Source organism: Ixodes scapularis, unplaced genomic scaffold (genome assembly GCF_016920785.2).
Source record: "Ixodes scapularis isolate PalLabHiFi unplaced genomic scaffold, ASM1692078v2 PGA_scaffold4__175_contigs__length_147842914, whole genome shotgun sequence".
In the NCBI taxonomy this organism is placed as follows: Eukaryota; Metazoa; Arthropoda; class Arachnida; order Ixodida; family Ixodidae; genus Ixodes; species Ixodes scapularis.
Genome location: NW_024609879.1, coordinates 118896539 through 118911972, shown reverse-complemented (window position 1 = coordinate 118911972; position 15434 = coordinate 118896539). Strand labels below are relative to the sequence as shown.

General features: G+C 46.9%; 1 protein-coding gene across 2 annotated transcripts in view; it reads right to left on the bottom strand.

Annotated features, from left to right (window-relative positions):
* Nucleotides 1-15434, bottom strand: part of LOC8042460 (protein sel-1 homolog 1) — a 40914-nt gene that overhangs the window by 22996 nt on the left and 2484 nt on the right. Inside the window, exons 2-6 of one of the 2 annotated variants that reach the window (XM_029978742.3) lie at nt 13053-13245; nt 9668-9874; nt 7932-8142; nt 3700-3760; nt 421-583 (exon numbers count right to left, since the gene is read on the bottom strand). In XM_029978742.3, the coding sequence (XP_029834602.2) occupies nt 421-583; nt 3700-3760; nt 7932-8142; nt 9668-9874; nt 13053-13217 (807 nt within the window). In that variant the 5' untranslated portion in view covers nt 13218-13245. Of the gene's footprint in view, nt 1-420; nt 586-3699; nt 3761-7931; nt 8143-9667; nt 9875-13052; nt 13246-15434 lie in introns of those variants that run through there. The other variant, XM_029978746.3, reaches the window with a different exon arrangement.

Below are 15434 nucleotides of genomic sequence, written 5' to 3'. Positions count from 1 at the left end.
TCCTTTTCACGGCACTTACCGTATCCACGTTCTCGGACGAATTGAATAGGCAGAATACACATAAAAACTAACCTTTAAGCCTTTCCCCGACTCTTTTGGTACAGCCATAGCCACGGCATTCTGTCGAGAGGGCGGGTTTTTGTATAGTTTTAAAAAAAAAAAACAGGAATGCACGTCCTGCATGGTGATTTCTGGTGACTTCCGCCCACAGCTCCAGACCGAAAGTGCGCCTGACGTGCCACCACAGCACCGTGATGTAACAGAGCTGAGTTAGTGTATAATTAGACATAGGCCGGAAGCATTCTAAGGCTACAGGGTAGATACGCCAGAGTGTCCTTTCACCGTTAGGGTCACAAACGGTGTCCCGCTATAACGCAAATGTGCGAATCAGCCTCCGCACGTGTGCACTGTGCGCCTTACCATCTGTCCCGTGGGGGATCCCATGGATGCCAGGACCTCGAAGTAGCCTCTCGCCTTGACCACGTCGTGGGGCACCCCGTCCCCGAACAGGTAGGCCTGTCCCACCGCTTCCAGGGATGGCTGGTGGCCCAGTCCGGCAGCCTGCTCCAACAGCTCATACGCCCTGCGTTGGGATGCCAAATTCGGTTTTGCCGCGGTGTTTGGAACGCGTCTTCTGATCAGCGCACGCGCAGTGTCCCATCCTGCCCGTACATCAAAAGTGGTCGTATAGTGCCAACGAACGACGTCGCCAAAGCCTGCGCGTCGTGCCGACACCCGTCGCAGCCTGGCGGCTGGTGCTATGCTTTGTTTCAGCTTAAACGGACACTGACACACTATTTATGCTCACCGAGGTTTTTAGTTGTTCGTGACATATGAGAGCCCAACTACCCAGAACAGAATTTGCGGCTCAAAATTCGGTTACTTTCCGCCCAAAAACCGCCGATCAAGAACTGGCCGGTTTGAGTCACGCTCACTCTCTTCTCCGTGGTCACGGGCCGTTTTCTAAGGTTTAGACACAACCAGCAAATTTAATCAAAGTCTTGGGTCATTGAAAGAACACACTCAATATTAAAAAAGGAAAAAAATATGAAACCCATTATTTGAGGCTTCCAAAAAGCTGCAAATAAGTGGATTAAAAAAAAAGTTGCACAGAGAACCGGAAGCAATCTGTACGTTCACTGCGTAATTCTCAACATGACGTTGTATCGCGTATCATGGGTCTCACAGGCTGGACGGCGATGACCGCGTGCGACGGACATGGGACCTCTACCGCCAGAACTGTCGTTCGCGGTAGTGGCGAATCTGTCTGCTTTCGAAAAAGAAATTTTGGACCGATCAAGAAAATTGGCATTCATTGCGTACGACACGCCCGACCACCAAGCCGATTTGCACGAAAACGTCGCCGAGCCATTGCCCCTTTTCGTGGCTGAAAACATCGCTCGTGCAAACGTCAAGCACGAAGGGCATACTTTGAATTTGATTAAGCACGCATACATTAAAGGGTTGATAACTGGGCTGGTTGGTAGTTAGACATTTGAACGGTATTAGTGCAGACGTATGAGGAAGAGAGAAGAGACAGAAAAGAGCGCTATTTTCTGTCTCTTCTCTCTTCCTCATACGTGTGCGCTAATACCGTTCAAATGGCACGCATACGATTTCTTTACTAGGTGCGAATGTGGCCAATGAGTGGTGATGCCCGACTTCGAGCCTAGGGAGTGCCTTTGGTGGAGGCGCCCTGATAAGATACCCGGAATTTTGGTTCACTTTTCAAATCAAGCAACTCGAGATCTGTGGCTCAAGAAACGAGTATACATCTTAGAAAACTTGACAAACCAGGATAAAACACTTCTTTGGGAAACGAGAGAATGGGCAAAGGCAAACCGGACTTGCGTCGTAATATTTTACCTGCAGGCTTTTCAGATGATACGACGTAGGACTGCATTGTTTTCTCAACATCGAAATTTGACCGGAGTTAGCCATTAAAAAAGCCCAGTAAAATAAACTAATTCGCTCCTTTTAAACCACCGAGTGCAATGAAAGACAAAAATAATGTGCGCGACGCTTCTTTAATTTTAAAATAAATGAAAATGGCAAAAATGACACTTCAAGGGGCTAAAACAAGAGTTTCTTAAATTTATCATAAATATTAAAAAAATATATGCTCTAAATAAACCTAGATAGTTACATTCTTCATTTCTAAAGTATATGCATGCCACATTTGGTTAATTCTTGCGCACAAACTGTGAAGGTGCCCAAAACTACATGAAAATAAAAATGTGCTCGAATTTTAACATAAATGTGTAGCTATAACCTTTCGCAGTGTGAAAAATATTGTTGTGCTAGTCAATTTCCGCGAGACGTCAAAGCTACAGAATACTGCAATAGAGAGGAGACGGCTAGGCCTACTTTGTCAATGTATATGTGATAGTGGGCGACGTCGCAGCTCGGCAAACCATGCAGAGAAAAACGGCTCAAATTCATGCCGTTTTGGGTTGCTTGGAGGCCTTCAAATACGCATTAGACCAATTTCGCGATCATAACCGGCACTAATATTTTTTTTACATCAATATAAAGATTCAAAAATAATAAAAACACTATAAAACCCTAAAATCACACATTTCGCAAAATATTGCAGTCTTTTTACCCGCATCCTCCCTCAAGTTCAGATGCAGCCGACACTACAAAGTAATGAGACCAATCAAAGATTCGTTTGGTGGGAGCAGCACTAAAAGATGTGGGGACAGGACGAGGAAACGCACAGAGACGGCGTCGGACAGGTTCTTGCGACTGTAAGTAGGCGTGGCCGATGCCGGACGTCGTCGGCTTGCTTTCTTTGTTCTCTTCCCTTCCCCCTTCCCACGCTTTTTCCGTTTTTGCGCACCAATAGACTTTCGGACGTAGGTCGGCGCCCTGTCTGTGCGTTTCCTCGTCCTGGTCCTACATTTTTCAGCGCTCTTCCCACCAAACAACTAAACACCACCAAATCGCCCAACTACGTGCCTTGGTACTGACCAAAGTGCGTCAAAAGAGCAAGTCGCTAGGCCTTCCGCATACACGGCCGGTCCAGCGATGATGGGACGCATATGCACTTTCGACGCTGTCCGATCGGTCCTGTCGGCTCGTGGCACCGGCTCGGAATGGACTTCAGGTGACGCACAGAACTATCGAATTTCCGGCAAAAAGTATGAATAAAGGTGAGTGTCGCCGCCGTCGTGAAGTCCCATCCCCTGGCTGCCAACGCTTCCGCAGACAGTAAAGCCGGATACCTCACTGACCGGCAGCCGAATAAGCATTTGCCAAGCACACCTACGCCACTGCGCGACCACCGGGATCGCGACGGGCAATGGCGCGACATTTCTAAGACGTCGTCGGGCAGAAATTGAGGTACCACAAATCGGAGATGCATTCCGGGATTAACGGCTCCGTCGAGTTTGCTCCGAAATGGTGCGACCGCTTTAGGGATGCGATCCGTGCCGCTTGGCATCCGGACGGCCGACCGTCGCGATTTGGACGCCAATGAGCAACGAGACGCGGACGACGCGCCAATTTTCGTTTTAAACATTCTGGCACAAGCAATCTCTTTTTTTTTTTTTTTTTTTTTAGTATTTTGGTTTTTGGTTAGGTTGGGAGCGCATTGTCGCCGAACGGTGCTCGTGCGAGCGGAAGACGAGAGAAATGGAGAACCGGCACGTTGTGCTTTCAGGAAGCGAAATGCGACGACGCAGGGGGGCCGCTCACCTTTTTTGATCCGGGTGCGTCGAGTTGAGGAGCCCCATGGCAGCTTCGTGAAGGGCATTGGCTGAGGAAGAGAAACGTGTGCGGAGGTTTTGCAGATTTTTAACGACTTTCTCGAAGAAAAGAGGAAGGGTGCCGACTAGAAAATGTTGAAAAGATACCGTAATATCCCAAGTCATCGCCCACCAATCGGCATACAGTGCGAACACTTGTTCCAAGAGAGCATGTTTCTAACACCGCTATGTTCTCTTTGCTAATTAAAAAAGAAAAAAAATAAGTCAACAAGAAAATAGAAAAACCAACCAGGTGCAATGGGCAAGAGAGCGGACGAAAGAAACGACGAAGAGCGATGCTGGGGAAGCGGGAAAGCCAGCGATTGCATAGGCCAAAACTTTGACATGGGCGACTTGTCAATCGCAACTTTCTTGTTTGGTGCATGCATGCATACGTCCGTGTGCGGCGTGCTATCAACGCGGGTCGAGGCGGCTTTACTGCGTGGCATGGACGGCACCACGAGCACGGACCTCAAAATGGGACGCTCTACAAACGTCTGTATGCAGCGTTCCAGCAAATCTTTATTTACCCGTTGGTTTTGTCTCAAACATCACACAACCTTACCAACCGCTGGCGCAACGTTCCGCGAGAAGGAGCGGGTTTGCGGTGACCTTGCTTCGGTGAAGGCAGACTTTATTTTACGCTCCGAGGTTACATTACAGGATATAGGGCGTTCGCTGACCTCGCGATCCCTGAATGGGTGCCTGCTTGTGTTATTTATCCAACTTTGTTTTTGAAGCGCAGCTCTTAGGTGCCCGTTTCCGGCATGAGCGGCGTCGCCGTCGGCGTAATTGCGCGTTGCATTATGGGAAGTTTCCCATAACGACGTCACGAGAGTTATCTTCGTGAAAGTTACAAGGATTACTCTCACAAGGGTTACGAGAATACCCTCACAAGGGTCACGAGCGTTACCCTCACGAGGGTTGCGAGGGTTAGTCACCCTCAAAAGGGTTACCCTCACGGAGGTCACGAGGGTTACCCTTACAAGGGTCACGAGGGTTATGAGAGTTATCCATGTGACCATCGTGAGGGTAACCCTCGTGAGAGTAACCCTCGTGACCCTCGTGAGGGTAACCCTCGTGAGAGTAACCCTCGTGACCCTCACGAGGGTAATCCTCGTAACCCTCCTGAGGGTTACCCTTGCAACCCTTGTGAGGGTTACGAGGGTTACCCTCACAAGGGGGGTTACGAGGGTAACCCTCACGAGGGTTACCCTCATGTGGGTCACAATCGTTACCCTCACGAGAGTTGCAAGGGTTAGTTACCCTCAAAAGGGTTGCCCTCACAAGGGTCACGAGGGTTACTCTCACGAGGGTTAAGAGAGTTACCCTCACGTGACCGACCCCCCCCCCCCCCCCCCCCCCGAGGTCACATGACCTCAGGGAGTCACCTATCCCTCCGTACCCTTCCATCCTCCTCCTCAAGAGCTGCGCTCTAATCCGGTGTTACAGGGAGTTGTAAACAGCTTTAATTATTTTTTCCCGAACAAACTTTTTTGTAAGCAAAACAAAGTTTCATTTTGTTTTCTCCATCGTTTTCTTCTTGCACGCATGTAATAAGACATCGGGGTCGCAGAAGTTGGGGAGGAAACGCGTACACAAATAGAAGTGTCTTTCCTTTTTTCATTGTACTTTGACACGGACGTCCTTCAACTGTAAGGTCTGCGGCCGCGTCATTTGGGTAGGACTCTGTGTTTTTTAAGTAACTGATATTCGCCCAAAAAGTGGGGTGGGCGATGACTCAGAATATTACGATTGTTGCACAAAATTAAATACATAGAACAGGGGGGGTCTCCAAACTCTGGCCCAAAGGCTAGATGCGGCCTTTGGCTGGTCGCAGTTTTAAGCCTGTGGCCAAAAAGAAGCGTGTCTAAAGAAGGAGCGGCACGACACACTCCAAATGTGCAAACAAAGATATATCAGGAAGAGTGAGAGAAACAGCTTAGTAATGCGGGTCCTCTCGCCACCACCTTGTCCCTGCCTAACCTCTCTCTCCGACGAAAAGTTGCTCGTTTGTGTCTTTTTCACAAGATCTATCATGCTAACCCATACTTAAAGCAACGTCTTTTCATCCCATTATTCTACAATTCACCTCGCATCGATCATCACCTCAAAGTTGGAATTTGTAAATGTAATACCAACGCATTTCTACTATCATTCGTCACTAACACTTCTTTGGAATGGAAGCACCTTCCGACTTCTGCATTTTATATTATTAATACCCAAATGTTTAAAAATGCTTTAAACACTTTTTACTGTCCTGAGCCGCCATCACAAACCTCATGTACTCTGCCCTTTTGTTTCTTTTTGTGTGTTATTTTGTTACTCCCCCTCCCCTCATTAATTTCGATTGGCCTTGAGGGTATTTAAATAAATAAATAAATAAATATTATCAATTGAACATAGTCACCATTAGCATTACCACTCTTAGTCCCTTGCTTCATGCCTGTGTAACTACGTTAAAATTCCATTGCGTTATCGTCTACATTGTGCTTAGTGTCCTATGTCGCAACTATTACATATAGTCAGCATTAGGCAGTTTTATTTTCCTCATTAGACTTTTGCTTTACACGAACATGCTAAAGTTCCCGTACGCTTTGATTTACTATGCCTGGTGAGATTTTTGGCCACAAGTGTAGTGTAATGTCATAATTAGCTAAATATTAAGTTTTAAATTTGACGTATACATATTAATTCATCTTAGGGGTTTTTAATACTTTCTCTAAGATTCATTTCTGTGTTTAAATGCTTATCTAAATTTATTGACTTAATTTTCCATCGATTACAATTACTTTTTTTTTTTTTTTTTACAGCCCTCGAGACCATGACAGATCGCCGATCCGGCCCCCGAGCCAAAAAATTTCGAGACACTTGTTATAGAGCGTTAGAATGCATCACAACCGATTTGCGTTATGCTTGGGCTTATGCACATTTTGTGAATTAATAAAGAGGTGGACCACTCTGCACTAACTACTTTGTTTACTTTTGGTCGGGACAGCTGCTTTCCGTATGTACAGGTTCCCAAACTTGGTTCCTAGAAACACGGGGGTTCTCTGAACTCCAAAATTTCCTCAACCGTCCCCGTTAAAATAGAAGTGTTTCTTCCAAAAGAAGCAGTATTTTAGTACAACCGAGACATTCACCGATGCATAACTCTATGCCAAGGCTCCCTCCAGGATGCATATTATCGTTTACAAGGTCCGTAGGCTTCTCCGCAGCATTATTTAATCAATGCCGAGATCAGGAAGGGTCCCTCAGCTATCGACGAAAAGAGTTATAGGTGTTTTTCCAAGATGAAAAAGCTCAAAAGCCCCTGCCACGACGTCATTAAAAGGAAACATACTTTAGAAAAGCGGCAAAGCATTAATCCTGCAATTATATATACCACTAATTTAGTTTCGTTGGAAAAACGTGCAGATTAACGGTGAAAATTACTCAAAACCATGGTGCTTCTTTATGTCGTTAGTGCAGGTGTCGATAAGGTGCGTGAATTAAAGTTGCACATTTAACATCGGAAGAATTAACCTTCCCAAAAACCTAAGAGGAACTAAAAGTTCCGTACCAGTGTTGCTGACCAAAGTTGTTGTTGTTCTTTATTATCACACCCACATCTCGGAGGTACTTGTCACCCTCTACACGGTCACGGCATCCTCCAGCAGCGTGCATCGCTAGGCGTTATCAAACGTCTAGGTACTTCTAGATTTGCATAGACAGATTTTCTATTTTCCATCCACCCTGTGGAAAGTGTCGAGGCAGAAGTAGATCGACAAAACTCCGGCAGACAGACACATGTTCTTCTACCATAACATACCGAGCGAGCACCCGCGTCAAAATAAGTGCCCATCACTAGTTTCGAAAAGTTTAAAAACCAGGTAAAGAATGTTTAAAGCACGCACCCCATACTTTTGAGGCCACCTAACTAACCAAGATGCCCCTCCTCGTCAGCCCCCTCTCTGAGCACTCCGGCACGATTCGGTGAATCCTACCCAACCTCGTGCCCCTTCTGCATTTTTGCTCTTGGACCTCACAAGCGCTCATACACCGGTTTTTCACAATTACCTTCAGACTTTAGGTGGCCGCTTGCTCGGTATCGTCCAACAACTAAAATGCGCGTCAAAGAGACCGCCCTGTGTACTTGCGTAGGAACGTGATGCAAGCGCAAAGCGTAGAAAGGGGGGTCACCTTGCTTCTCCTTTTCCGTCAGCTCTCTCGGAGGGGGTGGGGGCGGGACTCCCCCCGTCTCTTCCTCGCGGTTTGTTGCCCCCGATTGGCCGTCGGCAGCCTCTTCTTCTGCGTCGTCGCCTTTTGGTCTCCCAGACGGCGCCTCTCTTCCCGTCGTCCCTTCGTCCGGCTCGCTGCTCGCCTCCGACTCCGGAGTTCCCGCGGATTTGCGCTGCACAAGAGCGACGGTCAAGTCGAGGCATCTGCAGTTACGTGGGCAATCTCGACTGACCATAAGTAGGCTCTATATGCTCAGTCACAACTTAGTTCACTAGAGTCTAGCCATACTAAGAAACCACTTCGTTGAGTAGGCTCCAGACATGGTAAGTAACCAGTTACTTGAGTACACCGTAGCCACAATCAGTCACTAATCATAATCAGTGACCAGTTAGTTGAATAGACTCCGGGTATAATTGGTTACAATTTAGTTTGGTAGACTGCAGCTATAATTAGAAACAACTTAGCTGAGTAGATGATACCTATAATGAGTAACAACCTACCGCAAAATACCGCAGAAGTGCCCACTTCATTCAAGAGCCCACTATTAACATTTCCCAAATTTGGGAATTGTTCAAATTATACGTTAAGTGCCCGATTTGACTGGACAAGCGTCCACGTCTAGATTAACTCAATTTTCAGTGAAAGTGGGGTGCTCACTCCTCCGGCATATTACGGTAGTTGAGTAAACTTTAGCCATAGTAAGTAACCACTTAGTTGAGTAGACTCTAGCCATGGTAAGTAACCGCTCGGTATGGTAGACTCTTGCCATAGCAAGTAACCACTTAGCTGAGTAGACTCTAGGTAGAATCCCTTACAACATAGTTTAGACTGTAGCTACAATAAGTAACAACTTAGGTAAGTATACAGTACCTGTAATGATAACAACTTAGATGACTACTATGTACTATAAGGCTGTTTCAGACATTTAAGTTCAAGCATGACCAACTGCGCTACAATTCCTTCCGCTACAGCTGTTAGTAGTCGCAAGAGGCTTAAAAACCGGTTCTAGGCTTCCCCGGTCGTAAGCATTCACAGGTGTGTGAACTAGACTTTACTATAAGCAGTCATAATGATGTCACTTACACTCGGATGCAAAATTCTGAACCACTCCATAGTCGAGTCGACTGAGGTCATAAACGGTAACAACTTAGGTGAGTACGCTATAAACAAGTAAGAGTTTTTTGAAGTACTGCAAGAAAGCATGTCATTCTAATGCGTGTTCATTATTTTTAGGAATTATTTCTTTCCAGTCGACGGAGTGAAACATCTTCACACTGTGCTCCGAAGTTCACAGCCATTTCTGTCACACGTCGACGTGGCAACACAAGATCTGGAAAGAACTTACGCTGCACTAGGATACAATTGCACAAGGATAAAACTACCCCTGAACATAAATTTCGGTCAGAGCTAGATGACTTCCCACTTACAAAGCACGTACCAATTTTACTAATCCCCCAGTGTGGCTCAGGGGCCAATGTGCAAGTGACTGTAATGACACGGCTGAAGTGAGGATAACGACAAGGTTGCAGCGAGGGTAACAGCACGGCCGACGTGAAGGTCATAACACGGCTGAAGTGAGGGTAATGACACGGCTGAAATGAAGAAATTAACCGCACAAGCAATCAAGAGCCTTTTTTAAACGTAATCCTCGCTCAAGGTTCTTTTTGAGTCGTCCAAGGGGAGACAGCTGGGCTTACCTCAGACTGCATGACTGGCCCCCCCGTGGTGCCATCAGCACTGGCGCTCTTCACCGATACCGGTTCAAACCGGTTCCTCGGAACCGGTTCGGGGGCTTGCCGACTTCCCTCTTTTTCGGCCAAGTGGTCCGACCGATCGGCTTCGCCCGATTGGCCAGTCCCTTCGAGCCGATCGTGAGGTGTCAGACTGCCAGATGCTGGTGGAGCCTGCCACAAACGGTGCTCGTGAGTGTCATGGGGCGTCGTGATTCAGATCTCGTGAGCGTCACAAAATGTCACAATGTTTATTAAAAGACACCCGCGAGTAATGCAAGTTGAAGCGACACTAATACAGTCAATCCCGTGCAGCCCACCAGGACGGTCGCTTGTGACCGTCGCAAAATTGTGAATCGTCCTACAAGACTCATTGGACATTTTGTGTTTGTGCCTCTTATTGTGTTTACAAAATGTGTTCCGTGTATCGCAGTTCATAGTAGCATCGATAAACAGAGCACATGCAGCCGCCGCAGAAGAAAACCCATAAATTGTCACATCTAGCGATGCTTGCATAATAATCTTGTGCTCAGTTATGCTTGTTCAGTCACAATTTGTGATATCCACAAAATACTTGCTCAGCATCACGAGGTGCGATGCTTAGCAGACACCTTGCAACCAGCCGTAAAAGACGCCTACGATCGTCGGAAGTGTCAGAACGCGGCCTGAGCGGCGGCATTTATGCGAGAAAAAAAAGGTGCACATAGATGCACAGCCTACCCCACAGGACACTTGAAAAAATCCTGAAACTGTCAAATGTTGCTATATATAGAAAATATTGCGCACTTGCGAGTATCACAAATGAGACAGCATCGATGCGACCGACTGCTTGCAGTATAGCACGAAAAACACCCATAGGTGACGTAAGGTCACGTGTAGCAGCAGGAACCTAACACGAAAAGCACATATAAACCGTTTTATCGTGGGTAGCGCCATTTTGAATACTGTAGTGCCATCTAGCAAGCGTTAAGATCTGCAGCCATGCTGAGTGCTTAGAAACGTTGGCGAAAGTGTTCTTTGCGGCAGCCTCCCGCGTTGGGTCTGCCGGTTGGGTGCTCCAAAGTGCTGGGTATCCGACTTGGGGTGCGTCTTGTGTCTTGCACGCCGCGGATGGTGTTTTGTAACTCATTGGGAAAGTTTCTTGACCCGCATTATGGCATCCGCCAGTGCGGAAATGTCGAGAAGAACGACACTGAACGCACAACCGATAGGGATCAGAGGAAAGAGCTCAAAATATTGTATATGTTTACAGCAGTGGAATTTCCCTTCAGGTTTTTTGTCATTTCAGATGCGGTTCACAGATAATATTTTTGGCGTTTCGTGTCGTCCACAACAACGAAATATAATCTAAACAAAAACGCGTGAAATAAGAGCATTGCAGGAAACTATCGAAGGCAGCTGCCTCGGGCTCGGAGATGTTTATAAAAGTTTTAATTGAGGATCCCGCGTCGACGAGTGTGTCCTTCGCCTAGAACTGCAATTAGCGAAGTCGAGATGGACCCACTGCCAGAGTGAGTCTATTAATTATTCCGTGACTCGAAAACCATGTTATGAGCATGTTTCAGCAATAGAAACTGAAGTTTTCTTTCCAGCTACGTAAATACTAATTTGCAAAATAAGTAAAACCCAGTCGCATTGTGACTTTCAAGATAAGTTCACGGCTCTCTGCCATCGCGCACGATATCGCGATTAAGCAAAAACCGATAGAACTAACTTTTCGATAATTTCCATCCACACCCCGCGGCGGAAATGAGCCTTCAACTAAGCGTTGTAGATGATAAAATCTAGTCAATGTCACCACTGCAAGATATTAGCATTAAGATAAATTAAGCTGAAACAGTGATTATCACGAGAATACTGGCACTCGCCTTGCCATGTTCATCGAGGGAACAGCGGTAAGTTTGGTGCGCGCTCTATTCACAAAATGTTCCGAGCAAACTCGAGAGGATGCCGTCCGTTAAAAGACTTTACAGTTTACGGACGCAAACCACTGCCGCCGGAGGTGTCGGTCATTTGAAAAGCGATGGAGTTTGAAGACATGCAGCCGCAGTTGCCTTGTTGGACCCCGTGAGTGATACAGGTGCCCTCCAATAATATTCTGTACATTTGGTTGTTATTCATGCAGCTTATTACCAAGCAATGATGTCCCGATGACCAGGGCATTGTCGTCACTGATTCTGCTAGCTCTAATTACACCTGGAAGTAAATAAAATAGAGGAAACCACAAAGAAAACAACCAAACTTGAAAAAACACAGAGGTTCAAAGCGTTCACCCCTGTTTCTTGCTCGTTCCTAACCACTCAGTGTAAGGAGGAAAGCATAAGCAGCCCTTTCCCCTTCTTCTCTTGCCCTCTTTCAGTAAAACTGTCTATCCAGATACTTGACACCATCACGTCACATGATGTCATGTGGCATCAATTTCTCCGCTAAATTTAGCAGGGAACTGCTCGGATGGATGAACAAACTCCCGGGATTTGGGTTCCGTTAGAAGGCATTTCACAATAATTTTTTTTTTTTCTTCTTTTCAAAAAGATTTTTTTTTTTTTTTTGCAACATTTTTTTGGGGTAGATGTATGCATGGATTACTATGCAGTGGACAGACATGCTTCTCCCGGGAAAAAGATATTTAAAATTTATTCCATATCTCGGGTCGTCGAACAATAATCTCTAGTCAGCCCTTGTGTTCGCAGCGACAAACTTGGTAGGTACAAACACATGTCAGCAAACGTCTCACAGTGACAAACGGAGAAGTGTGTGCATCAATGACAACAGCGACGGAGGCAACAGCAGCAAATGGGTTGCTGCTTAGTTTCGGTGCAAAGAAGCAAAAGACGGCCGCGAGATTGTGAAAAATGAATTTTCAGCAACGACGTCGCAAGACTTGTCGCCGAAGCAATGAAGCAGGCCATCCAGGTAAGTGAACGGTCTTTATCGGAGACGCTGTGCGAAGGATTGGGACTGGATTGGCAGTACATGATCATATTCTAGATCTATGACTACTGTGGTATCAGTGTGATAACAGTGTGACAGATGACAATGCTACATATGGTGTGCTATGGTTATCGATGGCGTCTGCAGGATCGCCTATAAAAGGGCTGACAAAATGCTTCCTTTTCCCAGATGGCCCGTGCAAGCGGTTCATTCTTCACTACTCGCAATCACACGTCGATAGTACAGCGGCGCGACAACTACCAATTTACTGCGACTAATGTTTCTCGGGCAAAGCTATCAGTATGGACACCTCCAATATGGCGGAAACTATAATTGATCGTAAGTACATTCGATGACGTTCTTTTTGCATATGGTCTCTAGCAGCTGCCCACGCTCGCTGCACATCTTTATACTGACGCACCTGCAACGCAGGGGATGGCACTTCTTTCTCCTCTCCTTCCTTGCTGCGAGATTTCGGCTCGTTTGCGTTCCCAGGCTCCTCGGAACTTGCGACACCAGCCGTTGCAATCAGGGCGAGGCACAGCAGTAGCAACGCTGCAACCATTTTTCTTGAACCACAGTGCATGGTGAAAGAGACTACCTGGCTACCGCATCTGAAATGTGAAAAAAGAGCAAGCTGGTGACTGTTTGTCCGAAGAAACAAAAACTGGGTGGTCCCTTTTTTCTTTTTCTTATACACTGATACATTAGATTGTAGCGATAGACCCTTTCCGAAATTCAGACAGGCCACTTTGGCCACTATCTTCATGTGAGGAATGACATCTGTATTGTAATTTTGTGGTGTCCGGTGAACAATTTGAAGATGTGCCGGAATCACGGTGTAAGATGATACTCTTCAGGTGAAAACAGTCCGCTCCTCGCGACGTGCCGATAAAGTTCGCTTTTCACTCGCTCTCTCTTTCTCTCTCTCACTATGGTTTCAAGCGGCGCCGGCAGATGATTCATCGACCCGTCGGCACGGTGCAAGACGCAGGAGGCAGGCAGCAATGCACAAGACGGCTCGTGCCGCCTCATGCTCCACACGCACAGAGCTCCAGCGAGGTTGTGGCACGTGCAGAAACACCACGGTGTACCGGGGAGTCATGGCAACGAGATAATTTTTTCTGCCCTCTCACAGTTTCGCCGTCTGGCCACCGGCGACACCGTCAGCCGCAGGCACGAATGGGCACAATGGCCGCGGAACAATGCAGCCGTTCGGATGCCCGTCGAACAAACGCTATCTGATTCCACGTGCCGCGCATTGAGCCTCACCGTGCCCTCACCTAAAGAGTGTATCTTACACCGTGGCCCGAGTTCATCATGCGAGGCTTATACATTCGAGACATCAGTGTGATGCATGAAATTAATACAAGAGCTGCGTAAAGGTCTCTTCAGACGATGCATCTTGTTGGCAAATCTTCGGTTGCGTTCAGACAAGAAACAGATTCCCCGTCTGAACACGACCAAAAAAAGTGGCGCGCCTCCGGAAAAAGTGGCGGGTGTTCCTCGCTTCTGGAGCAATTTTTAGCTGAAACCTCACCGAGGCCTCTCCATCACCCGAAGGAGAAACGTGGACGCTGCCAATGACTGCTCAACTTCGCTATGACGTCTGACTTTCGAGGAGGAGCGAGCATTTGGAGGGGTCTGAATTTTTGCCAGTTCCATATCCTAGCTAAAGCCGAAAGAAAAAAAAAAGCAAACATGGCGACCGACAAGCGGAGAAGCGGTGCGTACGGGCGACGAGTCTTGCTCCTACTCGGTTGCAGGTGTGTGAACGGCACTTAAGCGGTACGGGTTGGTGTCGTGGCGCAGATTTATCAACAGCCGCGACGAGTGCAAGCATCGCATATAAACATGATGACTTTGGATAACTTTCTTTATTGGCAGTGCAAAAATGTCCGAAATGCTTCAAGATCGTCTGCCTGTTTCCTGGCGTTCGCGGTCTTTCCTGGGTTTGGCAGGACTAGTAAACCCGGTGAGCTGAATCTGACGAAGTTTATTGAGTGGCATTAATAAAATAGACTGCCTCTTCACACTGTGCATACTTCATATCATTTTAATACGAAACTCTTGGTAATCTTGGTGCAGATGACAAGGTTTGGCGAAATTCTCGTGAGTCAATACGTTACAGGTTTTGCGCGTCAAACTCCACGTGTGAACAGGCCGATTTCGCGAAATCTCGGTTTTGCTAAACTGTGGAGTGTTGAAAAGATGCATCGTATGAATACGACTTAAAGGGGCCCTCCGGAGCTTTCTGCAATTGTCTGTTTATGTTGTTATATTGCGTAGTAGGTGCAAGTTAATATGTATACAAAGTTTTAGATTACAAAACCGTTTATTAAGCAGATGGCGATAGAAATATATCGGGACTATTTTCTCTTGGAAGACAATCCCCCATTCCCTGCCCATCGCTAAAACTTGACCAATGAAAATGCTGCATCTCGCGGGGAATGCGAACGTTATTATTGCAACACTTTTTAAGCTTGTTGCAAAGTAGAGTTTGAGAAAAACGTAAACTGATTGTGGTGCGGGAAACATAGTCTGCAATTATCGTTCTAAAACCAGCGAACTATGTTTTCTCCCCGCAAGCTTGTTGCTAGGGGGTGATGCGTCGGCGCGTCGGCTCGTCTGCTTCCCAGGGCGTGTGCAGGCGTGCGTTTGTGGGACATGTGTTCCTTCTTCCCGTGGATCCCGACTCCGAAGCCAGCTCTGCGATCCTTCCACGTCAGCCAGTCAAACTTTTCCTTGTCATCTGTGGAATGCGACTGCGTATTGCAGTAGCAGCACGACGATACGGTGCAAC